Below are 22,591 nucleotides of genomic sequence, written 5' to 3' on the forward strand. Positions count from 1 at the left end.
CCTAGGCCCGTCATGGGATTTCACACCAGACCCAGCTGGTGACCAGAGGGATCCGGAGGGCACACTGGGCCGGGTACTCACCAGCATCCTTTATCATCATCTCCTCATCTGTAAACATCTGCAGCGGAGCACAGAACAGCCCAGGGTTTATTGTACTGAGGAGAGCTTCTGACTGGGAAGACTTTAGGACATGGGGTGGAGTTTTCCAAGAAGACAGGCAAGTTGGGAAGTTTCTTCTTAGCTGTGGGAACAGTCCCATGGAACAGGGGACACACACACCCCAAAAGTAAAGAGAAGTAGGTGAACATCGGTTTCTTCGGAATTAACTTTATAACCCCTTCTTACCTCTTGTGTCACCAAAAGAGGAGTGGAAGCTCTCACATTTTAAAATTCACTATCTTGTGAACAAAAACACAATTCCTTTTTAACATTATGTCCTTTATCCAAGCAATAAGCTCTTCTAACTCAACAAATTTCCCAGAGCATTACCTTTTACCCTCAAGCAAACAGAACTTTGGGGGTGGGGGGGATGGGTGAGCCCGGTGGCGGGTATGAGGAGGGCACGGACTGCACAGAGCACGGGCTGTTACACACAAACAATGAATCTTGGAACACTGTTTCAAGAACTAATGATGTACGCTATGGTGACTAACACAATAAATAAAAATTAATAAAAAAAAAAAAGAAAACAAAACTTTCTAGGTGGAACTCTTTCTTTCTTTAAAGATTTATTTATTTATTGGGGGGGGGGCAGAGTGAGAGAAAGAATCTTCAGCAGACTCTGTACTGAGCACGGAGCCCCACCTGGGGCTCGATCCCCCAACCCTGAGACCATGACCTGAGCCGAAATCATGAGTCAGAGGCTCAACTGACTGTGCCATGCAGGTGCCCCAGAACTCCTTCTCAAAATGTCGCATTTCATGGACTTCTTTGGAGGGGAACCCGAATGTAATAACAGTATGGGGGGGACCATGGCAAAGAGCGTCATCAAGTGGCGCGGGAACAGGTGAGGGTGTGGGAGCTGTCCTGACCTGTCCAGGGTGGCTGCAGGCACCAGGGCTCTCCTGGTTCTCCTGACTAGTTCTGTTTCAGCTTCTCATCAGTAAGAGATGGTACAGCATCGGGGTTAAGGAAACAGGCTCTGCGGGCTGAAAGAACTAGTTTCCAATCTGGCATCTGGTATTTAGCAGCCAAGTGAACTGGGGCCAATGATTTCAACCTCAGGTAAAACCTCTCTGTCTGTTTCTTACCCTGAAACATGTAGACCATCATCTTGAGTTTTGTGAGGACTAATGCGGTAACCCATGCCATGAAGGGTTTGGTAAGGCATCGGCTGGCTGTACAGCAAGAGCTTGGCAGATGGTCATGACTTCCTACTGGGACCTGGGAGAACACGGGGTGGCGGTCCTAATGGAGGCAGTCCCAGCCGCCGCCGCAGAGTCAAACTGGAAGGGGAACTCTTCCAGCCATGGGCGTGTCCCCCTGCTGCTACGTCCCTGATGCTTCAAACCTGCCAACTGCTGTTCAAACGATGGATTTACTCCCATTTCGTTGAAAAAAGAAACCATCCCATTTGAAATGCTTGCTGTATTCTTCCAATTTTATTTTGTAGAATTTTATTACAGGGGAAACAAACAAGTTATTAGTCTTTGTAGGTTCACTAAAAACAGGCTAAGTGAAAGATGCCAGCTAACCAAATATCACATGTTCTAGAATCCTATCTATATAAATTTTCGGAAAAGACTAAGCCACAGAGATAGAAACTATAGCAGTTGCCTGATGCTGGTGTGGGGGGTGGGGGAGACGGTTCTACAATTCCGTAAATGAACAGCAAAGCATTTCATTATACACTTTAAAAGAATGAATTTTACGGTATGTAAATTCTACTTCAATAAAGCTGCTGGGAAAAAAAAAAGAATTAATGTTTTCCTTTCATTCAACAAGATTTAAAAACAAGCATTCTGGGCATCTGACAATTGCCTGAGAGCGCAGGATACCAGGGGGAATTCTATAAGGCTCAAGGAACAGGGAACAGGCAAGAGTAAAGCCAAGTTTTGCAGGATTAAAAACCATACATGGTGTTAAAAAAAGAAAAAAAAAAGCAAATATAACAGTATACTGCAATATATTTTTTCTCAATAGTTTTGCTTACACATGGAAACGCTTATTGATAAAAAAAAAAAAACAAAAGAAAACATGAGTCACTATGTTTGAAACCGCTGTTGATCTTTCCCACACTTGGTTTTGTGGTTAATGTGCCCAGGAGTCTGTGTACTCTGCTCCAGATTCAGAAGCGAAAACAAACATTGGCCAGTTAGAATAAAAATGTGTGTCTCTCAATTTTGTAATTAATTTTGTTTTGTTTGCAGAAGTAGGAGGCAGATAGTTCAGGGCAAAGTTGTATGGAACATTTTCACCTTGTTAAGACACCTGGTTGGGCAAGGAACACTTTGGACCAGAAGGAAGGAAGGTAGTAATGTCTTCTCCTCAACGAAACAGATGGAAGAACCACGGCTAAGGAGGAAGGAGGCAAGAAATGGAGGTGCACAGGGGCTTTAGGACTTTAGGAGGTGAGCAGTGGTGCTAAGAAGCATCAGGACAGAATGTGATCAGTACGGAAGGCACCAAGGACAGATGGGCCTGGGCGACGGGGGGGTTACCGAGAAGGAGGCGGTGGGTGGGCAAGTCCTGCATGGGGCCCTCCACAGACTTAGGAATTCGTGAGACAAGGAGCCAACTAATCTCCTCCACAAAAAGATCAGGAAACTAGCCGGTTACATTTGCAAACTCCAACACGTTGCCCTCCATTCTTCTTTCTAGGGGAGATTATTTACTTCACGAGACTCCCCTACAGAGTTCGTCTCTCTGAGTCAACCTATCACCTTTGTACTGAGTTTCACAGAAAGCCCACCACGGAGAAACCCGGGAAGCCAGCAGGTATGATGATAATATCCAGCTGTTCCTGCTTGACACTGCTGTGACTAAAAATTGCTAAAAAAACCTGCTACTTAGTCTAAAAATTGTGTATGACTGTTGGACACATAACAATTACTTTATTTCTTTTAAAGATTCTATGTATTCATTTAGAAAGAGTGAGAGAGAGGCAGAGAGAAGCCCAAGCAGACTCCACGCTGAGTGGAGAGCCTGAGGCAGGACTCGATCTCACAACCCTGAGATCATGACCCGAGCTGAAATCAAGAGCTGGATGCTTAACTGACTGAGCCACCCAGGTGCGCTGACACATAAGAATTATTTTAGACTCAGGAGACCACAGAGGTGAATGTGCTTTACAAAGTGGGTAGTGGCGTTAGGGAGTCAGGGTGAGCTTAATAATACAGCGGCTATACCCTAAGCAGATGGGATCCCTTTTAACCAAACGTTACAACTGAACGTTATGTCCTATCCTTTCGGGCAGAAAAAAAAAACAATGTTCCTTTTAGTAGGACAGTCTTTAATAAAGGAAACATTTCCCTGCCTTGCCTTTAAACCCACAGTCCGAGGTTTCAATGATGATTTTCAACAGTCCCTGCCCCTCGGTGTTGACCTCAGCCTCTGCAGCGCTGGGATCCACTCCATCAAAATGATTTTCCACAGTTATAACCCTTTGCACCACATCATCACATTTTTTTGTATAGAGCAGCAATCGCTACTTGAGTGGAATCCTAGTTATTTATGCCTTGCCAAGTACTTCTTGTAGCTCGAGTCTGATCTGTTTCTGACTCAACGGACCAGAGTTCTGCTGCCCTTACTAGTACTGATGATCAAACCTGGGGTCTGCGAACTCCAGGTTCGCAGTGAACTCCAGTGAAGCCTGTGAACTTGGGTGGGGGAAATTATATCTTTATTTCACTAACCTCTAACCTAAGTCAAACATTTCCTTCAGTCGCGAAACAGAGGCCCCAAGTTACACGTTGTCTGCGACTGTCACAGAGAGAAATTACAGGTATTTTTATATCAAATAACAGCTGGTGCACAGATCTTGAGGCACCTCCCGACTTCAAACCTGCTGACCTGTTACCAGATCTTATTAAAGAAACACTTATTACTATTATCACAATTAAAAACATTTTTATGGCTTTTTATAACTGGGTTCCTTTGTAATCCTGCATAGTTTATGCCTTTTAAAACGTTTTAAGAAAGGGTCTATTAAACTTCACTATATTGCTGGATACCTTTCCTCCACAGCACATGAAACGGTAAAGAACCCTGGACTGCTGAATGTTCTGGTAGATTTTTTGCTAAACTCATTAAGCTTAGCTGTTGGGAGTCATAACCCCTCTCCATTATGTCCCAGCATAATGGAATATCCTTCCAAACATCCTCTGAGTGCCTTAAGTCTACAGGCTTTTACGATGCCCGAAAGGTAAAACAGGACACAGGAGAGAAGTTTGCTGACCTGCAAAGTCCCTCTTAGACTTTTCCAAAGGAAATGTTCTGATAGAACACAGAGGGCTCCACCTTAAATGCCTATACTCAGGGGTTCCTACCAGATGTGCCCTCCTGGGTCTCTCTTCTGCATGTGTGCACTAAGGCGTGGTCTTTCCCCCTTTGATTCCATCCCAGCACTCCAGAGTTCACGTTATCTTGTCTTCTTTTCTTACTAGTAACTTTTTTTATAAGTTTTTTTTAAAGATTTCATTTATTGTATTTATTTGACAGACGTAGATCACAAGCAGGCAGAGAGGCAGGCAGAGAGAGAGGAGGAAGCAGGCTCCCCGCTGAGCAAGGAGCCCGATGTGGGACTCCATCCCAGGACCCTGGGATCACAACCTAAGCTGAAGGCAGACGCTTCACCGACTGAGCGCCCCAGGTACCCCCTCACTGGTAACTTTCTGGTGGTGAGAAGCTTGGCTCTCACAATCTAGGATGACTTCCCTGTGCGAAGCTAGGGCACACGTACAGCCATCTCAGCAGTGCTACCCGTGCCGCTCTGAGAACAGATGTACCTGTCACGGTGCAGTGCTCATGTACAGCTCTTTTCATCTGTGTCCTTGGGGTACCCGTCAAAACACTGTTTCTGCACCTTCTTCCTTCCCTACCCCCTTTATGGGGTGATGTGTCTCCTGTGATAATTGTGGGACCAACTGTAATGTGTGGGGTTTCCCCTCTCCCCTGCACCAACAATCTATTCTCCCACACCCGCCGGGTGTCCTTCCATTCAACCCAATTCCGACTCTATCTACCTAGAGATGGCATCGGGTCCCACAGGTCAAGGGGCCCCTGGTCTACTTCACAGTGCAGTGGCAAGCCCAGGCTGCCCCCCATGCTTCAGACCCAGGGGCTACAAGACTACAGGTTCCTACCACCTGCTCCTCGGGGGTAGTCTTGTTCAGTCTACTAGAGAAGCTCACAGAACGGAGATTATTTGCTGGATTACTGGTTTATTATCAAAGGATAGACCTCAGGAACAGCCAGCGAAGAGAGGCACAGGGCCAGGTTGGGGGAAAGGGAGTGGAGCTTCCATACCGTCTGCTCGGGCACCCCTCTCCCAGCATCTCCCTGAGGGTGTTTATGGAGGCCAGATTGATTACATCACTGGCTGGCGGCAAGGAATTCAACCGGTAGCTCCTCTTCCTTCCCAGGAGGCTGGAGGGTCAAACTGTAAGGTCCTCTGATCATGAGGTTGGCCGCCCGCACCCTGCCCCCACCGTTGGTTGCCGTCCAGAGGTCACCTCATTAGCATAAACCCAAGTGACTGGAAGGGGGTACCCAAGGGCACAACACGGTACAATGAGTACAACGAGGTATCCATTTCACCTTCAAGGTTCTCAGAGGACTTCAGGAACTGCAAACAAGAGACCAAATGTTTTGGGGCGCCTGGGTGGCTCAGTCCGTGAAGCAGCTGCCTTCAGCTTGGGTGATGATCCTGGGGTCTTGGGATAGAGCCCCAGGTAGGGCTCCCTGCTCAGCGGGGAACCTGCTTCTCCCTCTGCCTCTGCCGTCCCTTCCTGTTTTGCCCACCTCCGCCCAAACAAAGAAATCTTAAAAAAAAAAAAAAAAAGGAGACCAAATATTTTAACCAAAGATGCTCTCTGCTCTGATTGCCCAGAAAACTCCCAAGGTTTGGGGAGCTGTGAGCCGAGAACCTTGAAGACCCAGTATATATTTATTACAAATCTCAGTATCACTACTGGAAAGCAGTTAAGAGTCATCAGCCATAGCGGCTTTCCATCTCCCCCTTATATCTGGTTTGATTTTACTTTTATACATAAAATAAAATAGATTCTTTGTGGCATAGGCTTTAAAGGGCTTTGACAAAGGCACAGAGCTGTGTGCCCACCTCCCCCGCTCACACCACCCAGCACTTCCATGGCTCCCAGATTCCTGGCGCTGTCCCTCTGCCATCAACTTCTCCCCAAGTCTGTCTCCTGCACTTCCGCTCATGACTCTAGCCATGACCACATACGGGACATGGTCAGGAGACACAGACGCGCACGTGGCCTCATTCAACTATAAATTCTTCGCCACTGACCTCCACTTACACCCTTTCCCATTCTCTAAAATGATTACAGGATCCCAAACCCCCCAAAGCTTCACCCCTTACTGTCAGCCAACGACTCACCTTCTATGGCAAACATAAATGCCAACAAATGGGAGTGACCTCAGCTTGCTGCCACCAAACCCACTTGGTGTCCTCATCCTTCTCGGCTCCTGGGACAATATAAATGACGTCCCCCCTCTTAAGAAAGGCCTGTGCTCGGACGCCTGGGGGACTCAGTTGGTTAAGCGTCTGCCTTGGGCTCAGATCATGATCTCGGGTACCTGGGATCCAGTCCTACTGGGGACTCCCTGCTCAGTGGGGAGCCTGCTTCCTCCCTCTCTCTTCCTCTCTCAAATAAATAAAATCTTAAAAAAAAAAAAAAAAAAGGCCCGTCCCTCTGGCTCCCTACGTGTCGCACCCCCTCACCTCTGCAGGACCCTCAGCCCTCCCCTTGGGCGGCTCACATTCTCAGCGTGTTAATCCTCCTCGACTGTCCTCCACCTCGGTACCGCCCTCCCTCTCCGCCCCTGCAGAGCACACGCTGCTGAAGCCAGGCCTTCCTCACCCTCCAGGCCTCCTGAGCGCCCCCAACCAGTGGCCAGCCCCCTCCCCGCAGGGGCTCCACCAGCTCTCCGTGCTTTTCGGGCTCCGGCCCGCCTGCTCTCCACAGACGGAGTTCAGGTGGGCACCTCCTCCTCCTTCCAAATGCTCTCTCCTCCTTTCCGTCCCGTTCTCTCCCGCCAGTCTTGGTCTCCTGCTCTAGCTTTGCCCCCACCATCTGACCCTCGAGTGCTGAGGATGTTTGACAAAGACGCTCGCCCTAAGCCAAATGTGAGTCAGCTCCTGAGTCTCTCTAACTAGGCCCTGATCTTAGGCACCGTCCTCGGGCACTGCCCTTGGGCTGCTTAGTTCAGTTCTGGCGAGAACCCTGCTGGGTCAGCCTCATGAAAACACCAGCCCTCGGTATCTCTGATCGCGTGGTCTGCCTCCAGCAAGAATCCTGGTGAGTGTGAATGAATCTAGCAAGTGCTGGAGAGGGAGACTTTTTTCTACTCTTCAGGGTCCTTCTGGCTGGCTGAAGACTCCAGTTGAGAAGAGACAGATTAACAGGAGAAAATCAAACTGAATGGCACAAGCACAGGCAGTCCACAGAGACATGGCAACTGCGAAGACAGGCAACACGGTGTTTCTGTGAGCTAAGGAGGGGCAGACGGCCGGGGCCCGAAGTGGAGACCATTCGCAGGAAGGAGGAGGAAGATGTTTGGAAAACAAAAGATAGCCTTTTTTCTTTCTTTTTTTCTGGTGAGCTCTACACCCAATGTAGGACCCCAAGACCAAGAGTCACATGCTCTACTGACTTAGCCAGCCAGGCACCCCACAGGTTACTCTACTATGTACTCTTGATAGCTTTCTTCCTGGTACAAGCAGGCAGGTGAGGGGGAGGTAGAGAGCTTTTCCTGAACCTGCTGGGTTTTGGTTGCTTTTAACTCATAATAATGTTCATGCCAAGGTGGTCCATGTTCGGGTGGCCTGCCCCCAGCCTCGCCCTCAACCCCCCCCCCCCAAGAATCTCGCTTAACCCTGTCGTTCCTTCTTAGTGATTTTCTATCCCGACTTGTTCGCTAGAAATCTCCATTTGTCCTTGTTGTACTTTGGTACTGAGCTTGATCTCACCTCCCTACTGCAAAAATCCCATGCAGAAGCCCCTCCTTGAATCAAGTCTTCCTTATCGTCTTTAACACAGGTCATGAATAATTTTTCTTTAAGTGGGAAGAAACTCTCCTGCTCTGCGGGTTGAGTGTAAAAACAGGTCTAATCACTACTTAAGTGACAGTCCAGACCAAGGCCCAGCAATTCCCCTTTCGTTCATACGCATGAGTACACGCTTGCAAACAATGCAGTGAAATTTACAAAGGTGACAAATTAAAAATCCAATTTCTGTCAACAAAGGAATGCGTAAGTTGTAATTGCATTCTGAAGAGGAGAAGAATTTGCCACGGCAAAAATGTGTCTGTTTGCCAGAAGGATTTTCTCGAGCTGGTTATTTGTAAGAAACAGCAGGGCAGCTCTGGAAACTGAGAACACGTCAGTCACACTTCTGCGGGAGGTGTTACTGCTCTACGTGTGTAAGAGAGATCTCCCTGTGTAAGCACGTCTTCCTCTCTGTGCCAGAACAGGTGACCAGATCCCTAGAAAAGGCAAGGACATAAACCTGCATAACCACCCCACCCTTATTTACTGTGCTTTTCCTGGCAATCTCCCATAAACGTACCAGCGTTTGTATTTAGCTGGTAACAGTATTTAAGGGGATGGTGGCTTGGGCCATTTCAGAATCACTCCGTTTTCCTGGGTTTCTCCCATTCATACATAAGGTGTACAGGTTACTAAATTTGTTTGTAATTTTCTCCCCTGTTAATCTGTCTTTTATGACAGAGGAATCTGAGCCAAGAACGTAGGAGGGTATAGTGCAGAATATTTTTTCCTCCCCTATAAGTCAACAGAATACTGTAGAGCACTTAAAGTGAACTGGGGAGCTGCATATATCAACACGGAAAAACCTTAAAAATATAATATTGAGTTAACAAAGCAATTTGCAAAAGGATTTGTTTGGGATGATAGCATTTATGGATACTTTAAAAACACACCAAATGATAGTATATATTCTTAGGGAGACACAGAGATGCAGTAAAAGTTTAAAAACATGAACAAGAAGCACACGCCACAGAGTCAGGATTATGGTTCCCTCTGCAGGAGGAGTGGAAGTAGAAGTATGGGCTTTGTGTAAAGTATTTTCTTTCCTTCCTTCCTTCCTTTGATTTTATTTACTTATTTGACCCTGAGCACAAGCAGGGGGAGCAGCAGAGGGAGAGGGGGAAGCAGCCTCTTCCCCTAGCAGAGAGCCTGATGCGGGGCTGGATCCCTGGATCCCAGGACCCCAGGACCATGACATGAGCCGAAGGCAGACGCTTAACCGACTGAGCCACCCAAGCACCCCACGTGTTTTGCTTCTTAAATACAGAACGAAACAAAACAAAAAACCCCAAAACTGTAGCAAAGGTAGGTTGCCAGTTATATTGTTCCCTGCATTTTTTTGTATATTAGAAATATTTTCTAAGAATATTTAATGTTTTGCCTTTCTAAAAGTATGTGTCATTGCCCAAATCATGTCTGCTCTGGATTTCCGAAGTAGGCTCGCCTTTAAAATGCCAGGTATAGGTTTTAGATAGGTGCTCGGCATCACACCGCGGGACAACTTTATGGATTTCTTAAGAACCTAACTGTCAAAAACAGTTACATGTAATTAAACTAAAAAAATGGTTTATTCTGGGAACGTTTACCAACTCTATTAAGATCTTGGAAACAAGTATGTTTAAATCAGGGGTTGCCACTCTTGGTAACTTGGGGCAGCTTCCAGCAAAAGAGAGAGAGTACAGCCCTACCAACTAAGACCCTGATTTAAGAGACCCAAAATGAAGCCTGGGTTTCTGTATTTCTAAAAAGCTTCCCTGGACGATTCTGAGACATAGCCTGGGCTGGAACCTGGCTTACATGCATGACTTGGAGAGTAAAAACTCAACCCCTCTTGCAGCTAAGTTTCAAAAGCTCAACCATTTCCTTGTCTGTAGTCGTGACTCATGAATGTGCCTCCCTGCTTCCCCCTCCCCTCCCCACTCTTCCCCCAAAGTGTCTGGCTTTAAAATTTCTTTGTGTTAAACAAGTAACGAGGTTCAAAAAAAACTGTGTCAATCCCAAAGCTGTTGTGCCATCCCGATCCGGCCCACTTCTCAACTTCCCACACAGGTGACCACTTGATTAGCTTATTACCTTTGTCACATTCTTTATATACAAATCTAAGCAAACAGAAATACATTTCCTTATTTTCCTCCTTGTCCTCTGTGAAAGGAAGCAGCTGGGTGGCTCAGTGGATTAAGCCTCTGCCTTCGGCTCAGGTCATGATCTCAGGGTCCTGAAATCGAGCCCCGAACTGGGCTCTCTGCTCAGCAGGGAGCCTGCTTCCCCCTCTCCCTCTCTGCCTGCCTCTCTGCCTACTTGTGATCTCTCTCTCTGTGTCAAATAAATAAACAAAACATTAAAAAAAAATAATTTCATTATAAATAATGCTGCAACATGGGGGGCCTCCGTGTCACTGTGTCAGCGCATGTCTCAGTTGTGGACAAGGTTACACAAAGCTCAAGGCAACAGAACACGGCAGATCTATAGACACCTAGTTGGAGTATGTGTGTATATTTATACACACATAATACATTTCTTGGAAAGAAAACTTTTCCTTTACCTACAGGAAGGGTGTGCGGCGTGGGTGGGAGGGGGCAGCTGGGCACTGACAAGAAACAGATTAACAGGAGAAAAGATAGTTTCTTCATCTAAAATCTGTTTTCCAGAGGCTTCAGTTTAGACAGCGTTCCTCGCGACTGCTCAGATGCTTTTCAAGCTCACAATAATAATTTCTGCACCACTTAGGTGGGCTAATTCCTTCAGCCTGTGATACTCATTTCCGGTTCTGGTAACTGCTGTGAAAAGGTAACCACGGGTGGCAGAAGGGTGCTGATCCCATCTGATCTGATTGATGGTGGGTGGATCTCTCCTTCCAATTGATGTGACTTCCTGGCACCTCATTACGAATTTCAAAATAAGCTTCTGAGAATTCAAAGAACTGCTTCAGTGAGAGACCTCTAACCTGTATGATTTCACTCCCTGGGAACTCTGCCTGTGGCACACACTGGAAGTGGGAATTCTATTTTAGAGAGCATGAATGGAATTCAAAATTCGGATTAAGTGGGGCGCCTGGGTGGCTCAGTGGGTTAGGGCTTCTGCCTTCGCCTCAGATCATGATCCTAGGGTCCTGGGATCGAGCCCCGCATCAGGCTTCCTGCTCACCAGGGAGCCTGCTTCCTCCTCTCTCTCTGCCTACCTCTCTGCCTACGTGTGATCTCTGTCTGTCAAATAAATAAAATCTTTAAAAAAAAAAAAATTTTGGATTAAGTGTTCCCGGGTTGTCGTTGGCAGCAGTGAAACCACACTTACTCCCACTGATAAGTGTGAAAGGGTGCCCACTTCCCTAGGGCCTGGCCAGCAGAGCACATTGCTCAACTTTTGGACTTCTGTGTCCATCTAACAGAGGAGAACTGTATCGCAGTGTTCCCATACTGTATTTCTCCTATGAGTTTGCACATCTTTTCATATGTTTAAGAACCATTTGTCGTTCTTTTTCTATTTACGGTTTATTCGTGTCCTTTGTCCATTTTCCTATTCGGTTGTTTTTTCTTCCCTGATTTCCAGGAGTAGGAAATTAATTTTTTAAAACCGGTTTGCCATTTGCCTTCTGACTTCGCTTATTCTTGTTTTGTGTTGTCATGCAGAAGTCTGTTGTCAAAATTCTTACTCTTTTTTTGGGAGATGACACCCAGCTTTTAATGAGGATAACATTCCTCACTGTAAGCTAATAAAGGGATCTGCCCTTGCTTATTTTTAGTATTTTATACATTTAATTTTCTAATTTAATAGGCATTTAACACTGGCTAATGACAACAGTTGCATGAATAGATTTCATTTTTTTTCTAAGTACTCCCCCACTTTTATTTAGAGTGAGCTCTATGCCCAGTGTGGGGCTGGAACCCATGATCCTGAGATCAAGAGTGGCGTGCTCCAGTGTCTGAGCCAGCCAGGCTCCCCCTAAGTCCTTTTTGATTTCCAAGTCCATAAAAATCATATAATGATTCTACAGCTAGATAAAGTGCTCACCCTTGGTAGACAGACCTTGATGGTATTTTTCATGTCCTTTTGCACTATTAAGAAACAAGTGTTTTTAACCAAGTAAATCTGAAGATCTAACTGGCTTTGCCCAACAATCATGAATGGGCAGCATCCCATCTAGCAAGCAGAGGGGAGAGCCACCGAGCTAAACAACAGAAAGGTTTTCAAGGCAGAGAAGACATTAAAAAAAGAAGAAAGTAGTTTGTCATCAAGGAATGCACTGTTTAGGCAAGGCTGCCCTCCCTCCTAAGGGGAGCTGAAGGGGTCTCTCAGTACCTTTCCTAGTTGGACCAGGAAATTCCAAGTTGACCCATTAAAGGTTACATTCTTGGGGAAACAATTAAGTTAGGTGTTAACTCTTGGTCCCCCGCCTTGGGGCCCTTAACCCAAACCATACCATTTTGGGCCTCCGGTTTTCTCTTTCACAGTACTGATTCAACTTTACAGACCCAGAAAAGATAAAATAATATTATTTTATGATGTAATTAAATATGTATAATCCATTAAAAAAGGATCTTTTCACCGTCAACAACCAGAATCCCTCTCCTTCTGATCCTGCTGGAAACTAAAAAACATTTTAAGAGCAAATCAACGCAGTGAGAGATGATCAGATTGGTTAAAATAAAAAAAAGTCATAGTGACATTGACAACCAATGGCAAGAATGAGGCAGAAATAGCTCTCACACGCCACGGCCACCGGGCACAGGAGACAGGACTGCCTGGAAACCTGGCCAGCAGTTTCACACAACTGTGCACTTCCCGTGTGTCCCTGCATTCCTGAGTACTCACTCAGAGAAATGAGCACTGCAAGTTTGAAGAAAAGCCTGCGCACAGATGTGCAGAGCAGCTTTATTGCTCAGAGCCGAACACTGGAAACAACCCAACTATGTCTTGCGAGGTGAACAGTGACACACAGACAGTGTATGGCTCATGGTGGGGAATCCACTTGGAACCCCAGGGTTGGCAGAAAGGTTGGTTTTAACCTGAAGGCATCTGAGATTAACAGATGCAGAAAAAAAGTCTTCTTGGAGTATCCTTCATCTGTCTAAAAGCAGTAGGTTTTGGGAAAGGAGGCTGCCAGAAGTCCCTTCTTGGGGGGGTTCATAGAAAGAGTACCAACACCTGTATAGACAAATATTACCAACAACTTTATCTCCTGCCTGCCCTCCTAAAAATCCATGTCTTTCCTAAAAGAAACCTTTTTGTTTTTCCCTTTGAGTCCATTTTTTGCCACTTCCCTTGTCCCTACCAAGGAATGGAAGCCTTTAATCTCAACGTTTGGAAGAGCCAGCTCCTTTTGTTGGGTCCCCCATACAGATGAAATAAACCTTTTCCTTCAGTTAATGTTTATTGTCAGCCTAATTTCCAGACTCCAGCTCCTGAACCCAACAGGGCAGAAGAGATTTTCCTCCTCTAAAGGGGAATATTGCGCAGCAATAAAAGGAACAAACTATTTAGTCAGGAAACAACTTGTTGGCATCTCAGGAGAATCCTGCTGAATGTACAAAGCTAGTCCCAAAGGTTACAGAGCTATGATTTCACTTATCCGACATTCTTTTTATTTTTTAATTATTTTTTAAAGATTTCTGTTCATTTGACAGAGACAAGTAGGCAGAGAGGCAGAGAGAGAGAGAGAGGGAAGCAGGCTCCCCAGTAAGCAGAGAGCCCATGTGAGGCTCCATCCCAGGATCCTGGGATCACAACCTGAGCCCTGAGCCTGAAGGCAGAGGCTTTAACCCACTGAGCCACCCAGGCACCCCATTTATCCAACATTCTTGAGATGATAAAATTATACAGAAGGAGAACAGAAGCACTAGGTCACCAGGCTCAGGGACGTCATGCAGTTCAACAAGGGGAATGCAGGGATGTTTGTGAAGCTGGGAATGTCCTCTGGCTTGATTGTGGATGTGGATACATAAACACACACATGGGGAAACCTCACAGGACTAAATATATACATTTATAGGTGAAGCTGCAGGTTCCTGAGTAAGTCTGATGGATGGTCTCAATGTTAGTGTCCTGGCTGTGTAACTGTCCTGGAGTTTTTGTAAGATGATACCACTAGCAGACTGGCTGAAGAGTATGTAGGATTCTCTTTGTGTTGCTTCTGACAGCTGCATGAGAATTTATGATTACCTACTGAAAATAAAGTCTTAAAAAATTCTATCACCACTTCCCCCCAAATTAAGTTAAACAGGCTGCTTTAAAATTAGAGAAACCAGGAGCACCTGGGTGGCTCAGTGGGTTAAGCCTCTGCCTTCTGCCCAGGCCATGATCCCAGGGTCCCGGGATCAAGCCCCTCATCGGGCTCTCTGCTCGGCGGGGAGCCTGCTTCCTCCTCTCTCTCTGCCTGCCTCTCTGCTTACTTGTGATCTCTGTCTGTCAAATAAATATATAAATAAAAATCTTAAAATTAGTGAAACCAAATGTCATAGCTTTACATTACAGAAATTCATATGGCTTATGAGAATTTTGTCAACAATTTAGAAGAATGAATAAAAAGCTAAACATCACATCTCTTAAAATTTGCACCTGTTTCTAAAACATATAAATTTAAGACATATTCCAGCAGGAAGTAGTAGTGAAGAGGGGAAGGTCCCTTTTGCCAAGATGTTACATGGTAAGGACAAGGCGGGGAGCCTGGGTCAGTTAAGCATCTGCCTCCGGCTCAGGTGGGATCGAGTCCCACACCAGGCTCCCTGCTCAGTGGGGAGCCTGCTTCTCCCTCCGCCAGCTGCTCCCCCTGCTTGTGCACACGCATGCTCTCTTTCCCTGACCAGTAAATAAATAAAACCTTTTAAAAAGTGAATAAATACAAGGCAAGGTTAAATGCTGATGTGCTTAATTATGCTCACTGCTTGTTATTGCTATAGCTTAATTAACCTAATCAAAATGAAAACAGTGATTTTTGCACTGTTTTTATGCTCCTTGCAGTATAAAGATCACTTTAGTATATAAATAGTTTTGCAGGTTTACTGGACAGTATTTAACACAGAACTTGTAACTGACACAGGGCCCTTTTACGTAATCAGCTGGCCACATTTTTCTTCTACTGCCTCGGGCTCTGTGGTAGGAGGAGGCAGGGCCCTGCAAAGTTGGCTAGTCTTCTGTACAGCAAGGGGAGGAGAGGCAGTGGGGGCGGTAAGGAGATTTGCTTCTTAATGCTGCGGTATTGACCATGGCTTCTGGGTTCTTCCGTAGACTCGATGACGCAATGTTTCTTCCCCACTTTCTCTCTTTCTTTCTTTTTTATTATTTTTAAAGATTTTATTTATTTGTTTATTTGACAGACAGAGATCACAAGTAGGCAGAGAGACAAGCACAGAGAGAGGAGGAAGCAGAGAGCCCGATGCAGGGTTGATCCCAGGACCCTGGGATCATGACCTGAGCCTAAGGCAGAGGCTTTAACACCCACTAAACCACCCAGGCGCCCCATCTTCCCCACTTTCTAAAGGAGGATTCTCATCTTTTAGACAGATCTCTTACTGAATTCTAACTAAATCCAGGATATCCATTTTAAGATCTCATTTAAGTACTGCATATCCCACTTCAAATTTTAAGTGGATCCTTTCTCTGCTTTCCTATCCTTGAGCCAAAACTTCTCCACCAGAACAGAACCCCTCTGACCTCTGCTTGCTTTCTCCATAACCAGTAGCTTCTGTGCTAGGAGTTCTCTGGAGCTATTAAAAAGGCAGTCCTTCCCTTCCACCAGTCTGGGGCTCCTCCTTCCAGTATCTACTGGTTCGGAACAATGCCACCACTTTCTAGGAGAAGAATACACAGAGATGGTTGGTCTCAGGAGAGAACAAACTAAAGCAAGATGGGGCCCAGGGCCAGGGCATCAGCATAGAGGAAACCTGTCCGCCTTCATATGGCCCTGGCCAGGTCAGCAACTCTCTTTCCAAAACTATCCCTATTTCTAAAGAAAACTTACAAAACGAAGTTTTTAATGAACTTAAAACATTTTTCTTTAAAGTAGGCTTCATAGAGGGGGCCTGAACCTACTACCCTGAGCTAAAATCAAGAGTCCGATGCTCAATGAACTGCACCACCCAGGCGCCCTTTAAAACAATCTTTAATTGTGTAATTAACTTGGATCCAGCACCTTACCAGGTATGGGAGCTGCCTTCCTTTGCAGGTAAACCAGGTTAGCAGCAGAGAGAGCAGTTAACACAGAAGTCAAGAGACCTGAGGTTCCAGACACAGAGTTGCACACCTAAATGCCTGCAGGGGCTGGTGGACACTGAAAGGAACGACCCGAGCTTAAGAACCTGAAGCGGTTCTCTCTCCTTAAACAGACTCAGTTCACACCCTGCCTCAATGGGCATTCCAGCATCTCCGAAGGCTAGCCCTGGGTTCCTCTGCAAATCTGAAAACATCCTGCCCCTGCTCCCTAGGGGTTCTTTTCTTTACTCTAGCTGGCTCAAGCTCTGTTGGTACTTTTGCTCCTACAACTGGACTTAAACATCCTTTCCTTCTTTTGCTCCAGTTCTGAATAAAGCCTCCTCGTCACAAATCCTCCTCTAAGGGACACCCCACAATAATTCTCTTTGCCTTGCTTGTCTTCAACAGTCCCCCCGAATGGTCTGTGATAGACACCAAAGGCTCAGACCTGTAACTCTGGCTCTGATTCTACTAGTTTCCAGATCCCTCTCCTCCTCAGCTTTCAAAGTGCTTCCAGTCCTAAGTTTAACTGACACTTTTAGAAGTCTGGCATCTAAAGCAGAATGAATCATCTTTCATTCTGTTCCCCCTAAACTGTTTTCCTCCAGATGCCCCAATCTTTGCACATCACTCAACTACTCAATTCAGAAAACATGGTGTCCATCTAATTCCTCCATTTCAAGATGATGACCCAATCTTCTCAAGGCTTCCTTTATGAATGCCCCGTTCAGTGGTATCACCTTAGCTGAGGGCCTGTCCCCCAACAGGCGAACTTCTGAAGTGGTCTAAGTGGGATCTAACCTCTCGGGTTTCCTCTGCAAGGTACTGCCCGTTTTATCTGCTGAGACTCTTCGGCCAACAGCAGCTCAGGATCTCAGTGGCTCCTGCTGAGATCTTGAAAACCAATTTCCATGGTCAAGAAACTGGGTGGGGCAAATAGTAGGATGAGGCAGTTTTCTCCCAGGTTATAAGGAGAAGGGCCACAGTTTCCCACCCTCGGAGTACACACGGAGCACGGGTCTATACCAGCGGATCTGATAGCAGCACACTTTTGCCCCGAAGGAACGCTGGCAGTACCTGGAGACAGGCTGAGCTGTGGCAGGAGCCAGGGGTGCCCCACACTCTGGGATGCACAGGGCAGCCTCCCACAACAGAGAACGGTCTGGCCTCAGAGGTCGACAGCGCCCAAATTGAGAACCCCTGGTCTAGCACTTAGGAAAGGAGGAGTCAAAGCCATGTAAGCCCAAGGCAAGTCTGGTGAAAGGATCTTGGAAGAAAGGAGAGAGCATCTTAACCGCTGCCAGAGAAGATCATTATGATTACTCAAGTCTTCTTGGCACTGGAAAGAAAGAAGGCTGGGAAAGAAGGCCCTATTTGCATTGGAAAAAATGCATTTCTGTACTGATGAGTAATAACGTTATGAATGCTTGTGTTTTAGTAGACAAAGGGTTGTTCTCTGGGACTGTGGATAACCCTGTTGGAGCAACTCTCACTGTTGCAGGAACAAGTATGGACATAACCACGACACGTGATAGAGACTCGTCATTTTAACTCACTCCATCAAACTGCGAACTTACCACACAAGCAGTCTTAGAATAATTATTTCTTAAACTAGTGCTGTATATTGCTACGCTATACCTTGGTGCACACAGCTCCCTTGGCCTATAATCTCCAACCCTCTGCTGCTTTCCCTAAACCTAAGCCATCCCTTCTTTTGACGCTCAGTTCCAGCCCCTCCTTCTATAAGCACATCTGTCCATGCTATTTATGTAACACTGGGAATAAATCAAATCTTCTATAGCCTTAATGGCACTTCTTAACACATATACCTTGTCTCTCCAACTAAAAATGTAATTTCCCTGAGGTCAAAGACCGTGTTGTAAACATACAGACCCCCAACATTAATCAGAGTACTTTGCACAAAGACACCCCACCCCCTCCTCCTGGAGTTACTAGTAATGGACTCTGCGCGTATTAACAGTGAGCGTTTACTGAGTACTTACTAAGCACCAAGGGCCGTTTTAAGCACTTAACATCTAACATCGCCCTAATACTACTGTCCTCCCCACTTTGCAGGAAAAGAAAGAGAAGCAGAACCTCAAGAACCTGTCTTGAGGTTGTCCCGCTATGAGGCAGTGGAGAGGTGCTCTGACTCCAGGGCTTGGATTTATGGCAGGTGAATAATTTCTGCTTATGCACGTACTCAGCTCTCACTGCCCAGATGCCACAGATGTCCAAAAAAGTGCTGTCGGTTTTCTTGAATAACAAAAAGCTGAACAAGATATGTATCTAGTTTAGCAGTTCCAACAACTCAAAGTCCTTTACAGGATTAACCTAACAAGGAAGTATCGTATCAAGAATATTTTTCAAGAATGACCTTTTGCGGGGCACCTGGGTGGCTCAGTGGGTTAGTCTCTGCCTTCAGCTCAGGTCATGATCCCAGGGTCCTGGGATCGAGACCTGCATAGGGCTCTCTGCTCAGTGGAGAGCTTGCTTTTCCCTCTTTCTGCCTGCCTCTCTGCCTACTTGTGATCTCTGTCGGTCAAATAAATAAAATAAAAATCCTTAAAAAAAAAAAAAAAAAGAATGACCTTTTGTGAAGTATCAAGTTGCCTAAAATATTTTGGAACCACGGGGTGACCAAGTCAATTCCCTACAAATTGGGTTGTCCAAACATAAGGGACAGGTTTGTTCTGATGTATTTGCAGGGACAACAAAGTCCTTCTGAGAAGGCAAGCGTGGCTGAGTGTCCATGCTGTGACCTTACTGTTGGATGTCAAGGGCACATTGAACACTCACCACCTCCCAGTTCCTCATTGGTGAGATGAAGCCACTACTACCTGTCCAATAGGAAAGAGGGCATTGGGTGCAGGATATAAAATGCTCTCCCTGGCCTACTGTAAATTCTCACTAAATTCTGCCTTTCCATTTATCTTTTTCTTTTAAAAATTTTTATTTGAGAAAGAGTGAGAGACAGCACCACTCGGGGAGAGGGAGAAGCAGACCCACAGCTAAGCAGGGAGCCCAGGCAGGACTTGATCCCAGGATCATGACCTGAGCGGAAGGCAGACAGTTAACCTATTGAGCTACCCAGGCGCCCCTTTGATCTTTGAGAGGGACCAAAACTGGCCCTACTTCGCAATTCTCTACCCTCCATGCCACCTGCTATGACAGCAATAAACCGAGATCATAGATGATTCTCTACCACCAAAGCTCAAAACCTTCCAAGGCTCTGGACAATCCAAAGGATAAACGCCAGCATTCCTTAAAATGCCCCCCTTTTGTTACAGTGTTTTTCCCAATTCTCTTCTCCTAAAATCTAAACCCAGCTCCCAAAGAGCCTCTTTCTCCCCTAATGGTCCTGATCATTGCTCCCTCCTCCGAACCCACAGGCAGACTGTGGACCCCTGGGATTTGTATGTCTTCATAACAGCAGATTTGTTGGATACAGTTCTAACTTCTCCACTAAAAGAGAAATTTCTAAAAGCTAAGTGTTCAGGGTCTTTAGTGTATCTGCCATGGGACATGATGCCTCACGCATGGCAATAATAAAAGCTAACATTAAATGACATCTGATTCTACACCAGGTACTATTTTATTAATTAATTAATTTATTTGACAGAGAGAGAGAGAGATCACAAGTAGGCAGAGAGGCAGGCAGAGAGAGAGGGGGAAGCAGGCTCCCCTGCTGAGCAGAGAGCCTGATGCGGGGCTCGATCCCAGGACTCTGAGATCATGACCTGAGCCGAAGGCAGAGGCTTCATCCACTAAGCCACCCAGGCGCCCCATACATCAGGCACTATTTCTTTTTTTTTTAAAGATTTTATTTATTTATTTGACAGAGAGAGATCACAAGTAGGCAGAGAGGCAGGCAGAGAGAGAGGAAGGGAAGCAGGCCCCCTGCTGAGCAGAGAGCCCAATGCGGGACTCGATCCCAGGACCCTGAGATCATGACCTGAGCCGAAGGCAGCAGCTTAACCCACTGAGCCACCCAGGCGCCCCGAGGCACTATTTTAAAGGCTTCACATCCCCCTATGGTTAGATGCTATTATTCTCCCCCATTTTATAGATCAAGAAACTAAGATCCACAGAGGTAACCTGTCCAAGATTATACTGCTACGAAGTGACACAGCCTGTGCTCAAACCCATGCAATCTGGCTGCAAAACCACATTCTTAACCACGGTGCTAGAGTCACCATCCCATCAATCACATTAGCTAATTAATGTAAATGAGCTTTAAAAAATATGAAAGACAATAAACCCCAATAAATCCAAACAAAATCCAAAGAAATCCAAACAAAGTCCAAAACAAATCCAAACGAAATAGGTCTCCACTACCTCTAAGGGAGGGAGGCAGTAGTGCATGAAATTTAGCATCAGACTGGAATTGGAACACCAGCTCTTACCACTTTCTAGCTGAGTGACCCTGAGCAAGTCACATGATGTTTTTTTCAGCATCGGCCTCTGTAGCCAACAGATTAAACTACCACTGTGTGGGATGGTTCATAAGAATTAAGTAAGATCAGGGGTGCCTGGGTGGCCCAGCTGGCTAAAAGTCTGCCTTTGGCTCAGGTCATGATCCCAGGGTCCTGGGTTTGAGCCAGGCATCAGGCTCCCTGCTGAGCCTGCTAAGCTCCCTTTTCCCTTTGCCCCCAGCCCCGCTTGTGCTCTTTCGCTCACTCTCCAATAAATAAATAAAGTCTTGAGAAAAAAAAAGAATCAAATGAGATGACACAGGTAGAGCCAAGAACAAGTCTGCCACACAGTATGTGGTCAATGAAGGCTGACTCTAAAAGGAGAGTCAAACTGCAAAGCCCTGGGAATTTTCTTTACTAAACTGTTAAAACAAGTATAAAATAGTACTCACAGTGTCATAAAGGCTTATATCTTTGCAGCAATATCCCAATATGACTTTAGTAATTTTCTTAATACCCCAAGCCCGTAAAACAATCAAATAACATTAACTACTCCTAATTAAGCAAACAAGAGTTCTGCCTCTGGGCATAACACTCACTGAAGGAGCACTCTGAAGAGCCTTTAAAGCAAATGGGAAGAATGAAAACGTTTACAATGAAGCAGAAGTCAAGATGACTACGAAGTGCCCCAATCCAAATGTGTGTGGGTTTTCTGGAAAGCATGCCCTAGGACAAAAAGCTGGATAGTGGGAATGCTTAATGTGATGAGAAAACCCTGACGAAGTATCAAAGAATCTACAGTTTGGGCCAGTCCACAGAGCAGAATTGGGTACAACAGGTGGAATGGTAACCCTGGGAAGCAGGTTTCAGCTCAAGTTCAAGGCAGCGGGGCGGGAATGGGCACCCCTGAACCGCGCAGAGCTCACCCATGGAAGATGCTGGGGCTCCAGTAATGAGATAAAGGGCAGAGGGAATTCTTTAACTGGTCGCTAAGTCTGACTAACTCCGAGGTCCCTTCCTAATGTTGGAGATGGGCCGCACAAGACAGGGAAACGCTCTGCTCAGAAAGAGACCGTGACTGTATTTTAACCATCTTTTCAGTTAAAATTGGGAGTGGGGGTGAAATGTAATAATTGGGGAAACGTGGCAATAGGGAGGTAACATCTCTGCAAAATGCCCCTAAAGATCCTAAACTCCGAGGCTCCCAGGGCCTAGTGGCTCCGATTCCACTCATGGTGCGTGCTCCCGCAAAGAAGCTTCTAGAATAGCTCCCAGCCCCTTTCTCACTAGCTGCTATTGTCAGCCCTCCTAAGAGAAGCGGAGGCCGGCTCCGCCAGAGGCCTGGAGGGAGATGGGAGTCGCGATCAGCCCCGGGTGAAGGGTCTGAGACCGATCCGGCGTAGAGGAGGCTCCCACCCGGGACGTGCAGCGGGCTCCCCGGTCCCGTTATATGAGAAGCCCCCGCCGCCAGTGCCAAGGTCGTCCCCGACTCCTGGGACGCCCGGCGCCAGCGCACTCACCAGCGCGCTGCCACGCAGTAGCCGAGCAGCCGCTCGCTCCATGGGTGCTGCAGACCAAGTCGCTGTGCCAAGCCCAATAAGTCCCTGCTCAGTGCCTCCCGGCCCGGCGGCAGCGCTTTGGGGCGGAGCCAGGGCCTCGTCTCCGCCCCCGCCCCAGCACACCTATCTGGCCCCGCCCCCTCGCGCCTACGGAACTCCAAGAGAGACATACAGGTCCCCTCTTCGCCTTTGCCCTGCGC

At 46.5% G+C, this 22,591-nt stretch overlaps 1 protein-coding gene across 3 annotated transcripts in view; it reads right to left on the minus strand.

The window, feature by feature from the left end:
* The window catches only part of ACADSB (acyl-CoA dehydrogenase short/branched chain), a 40,116-nt gene extending 17,612 nt beyond the window's left edge, over positions 1-22,504 (minus strand). For 2 of the 3 annotated variants that reach the window (XM_059172924.1, XM_059172922.1), the window contains exons 1-2: positions 22,353-22,504; positions 82-241 (exon numbers count right to left, since the gene is read on the minus strand). In XM_059172924.1, the coding sequence (XP_059028907.1) occupies positions 82-241; positions 22,353-22,394 (202 nt within the window). In that variant the 5' untranslated portion in view covers positions 22,395-22,504. The remainder of the gene's footprint in view (positions 1-81; positions 242-22,352) is intronic. The other variant, XM_059172925.1, reaches the window with a different exon arrangement.
* Positions 22,505-22,591: the final 87 nt, after the last annotated feature.

Source organism: Mustela lutreola, chromosome 4, assembly GCF_030435805.1.
Source record: "Mustela lutreola isolate mMusLut2 chromosome 4, mMusLut2.pri, whole genome shotgun sequence".
Lineage (NCBI taxonomy): Eukaryota > Metazoa > Chordata > Mammalia > Carnivora > Mustelidae > Mustela > Mustela lutreola.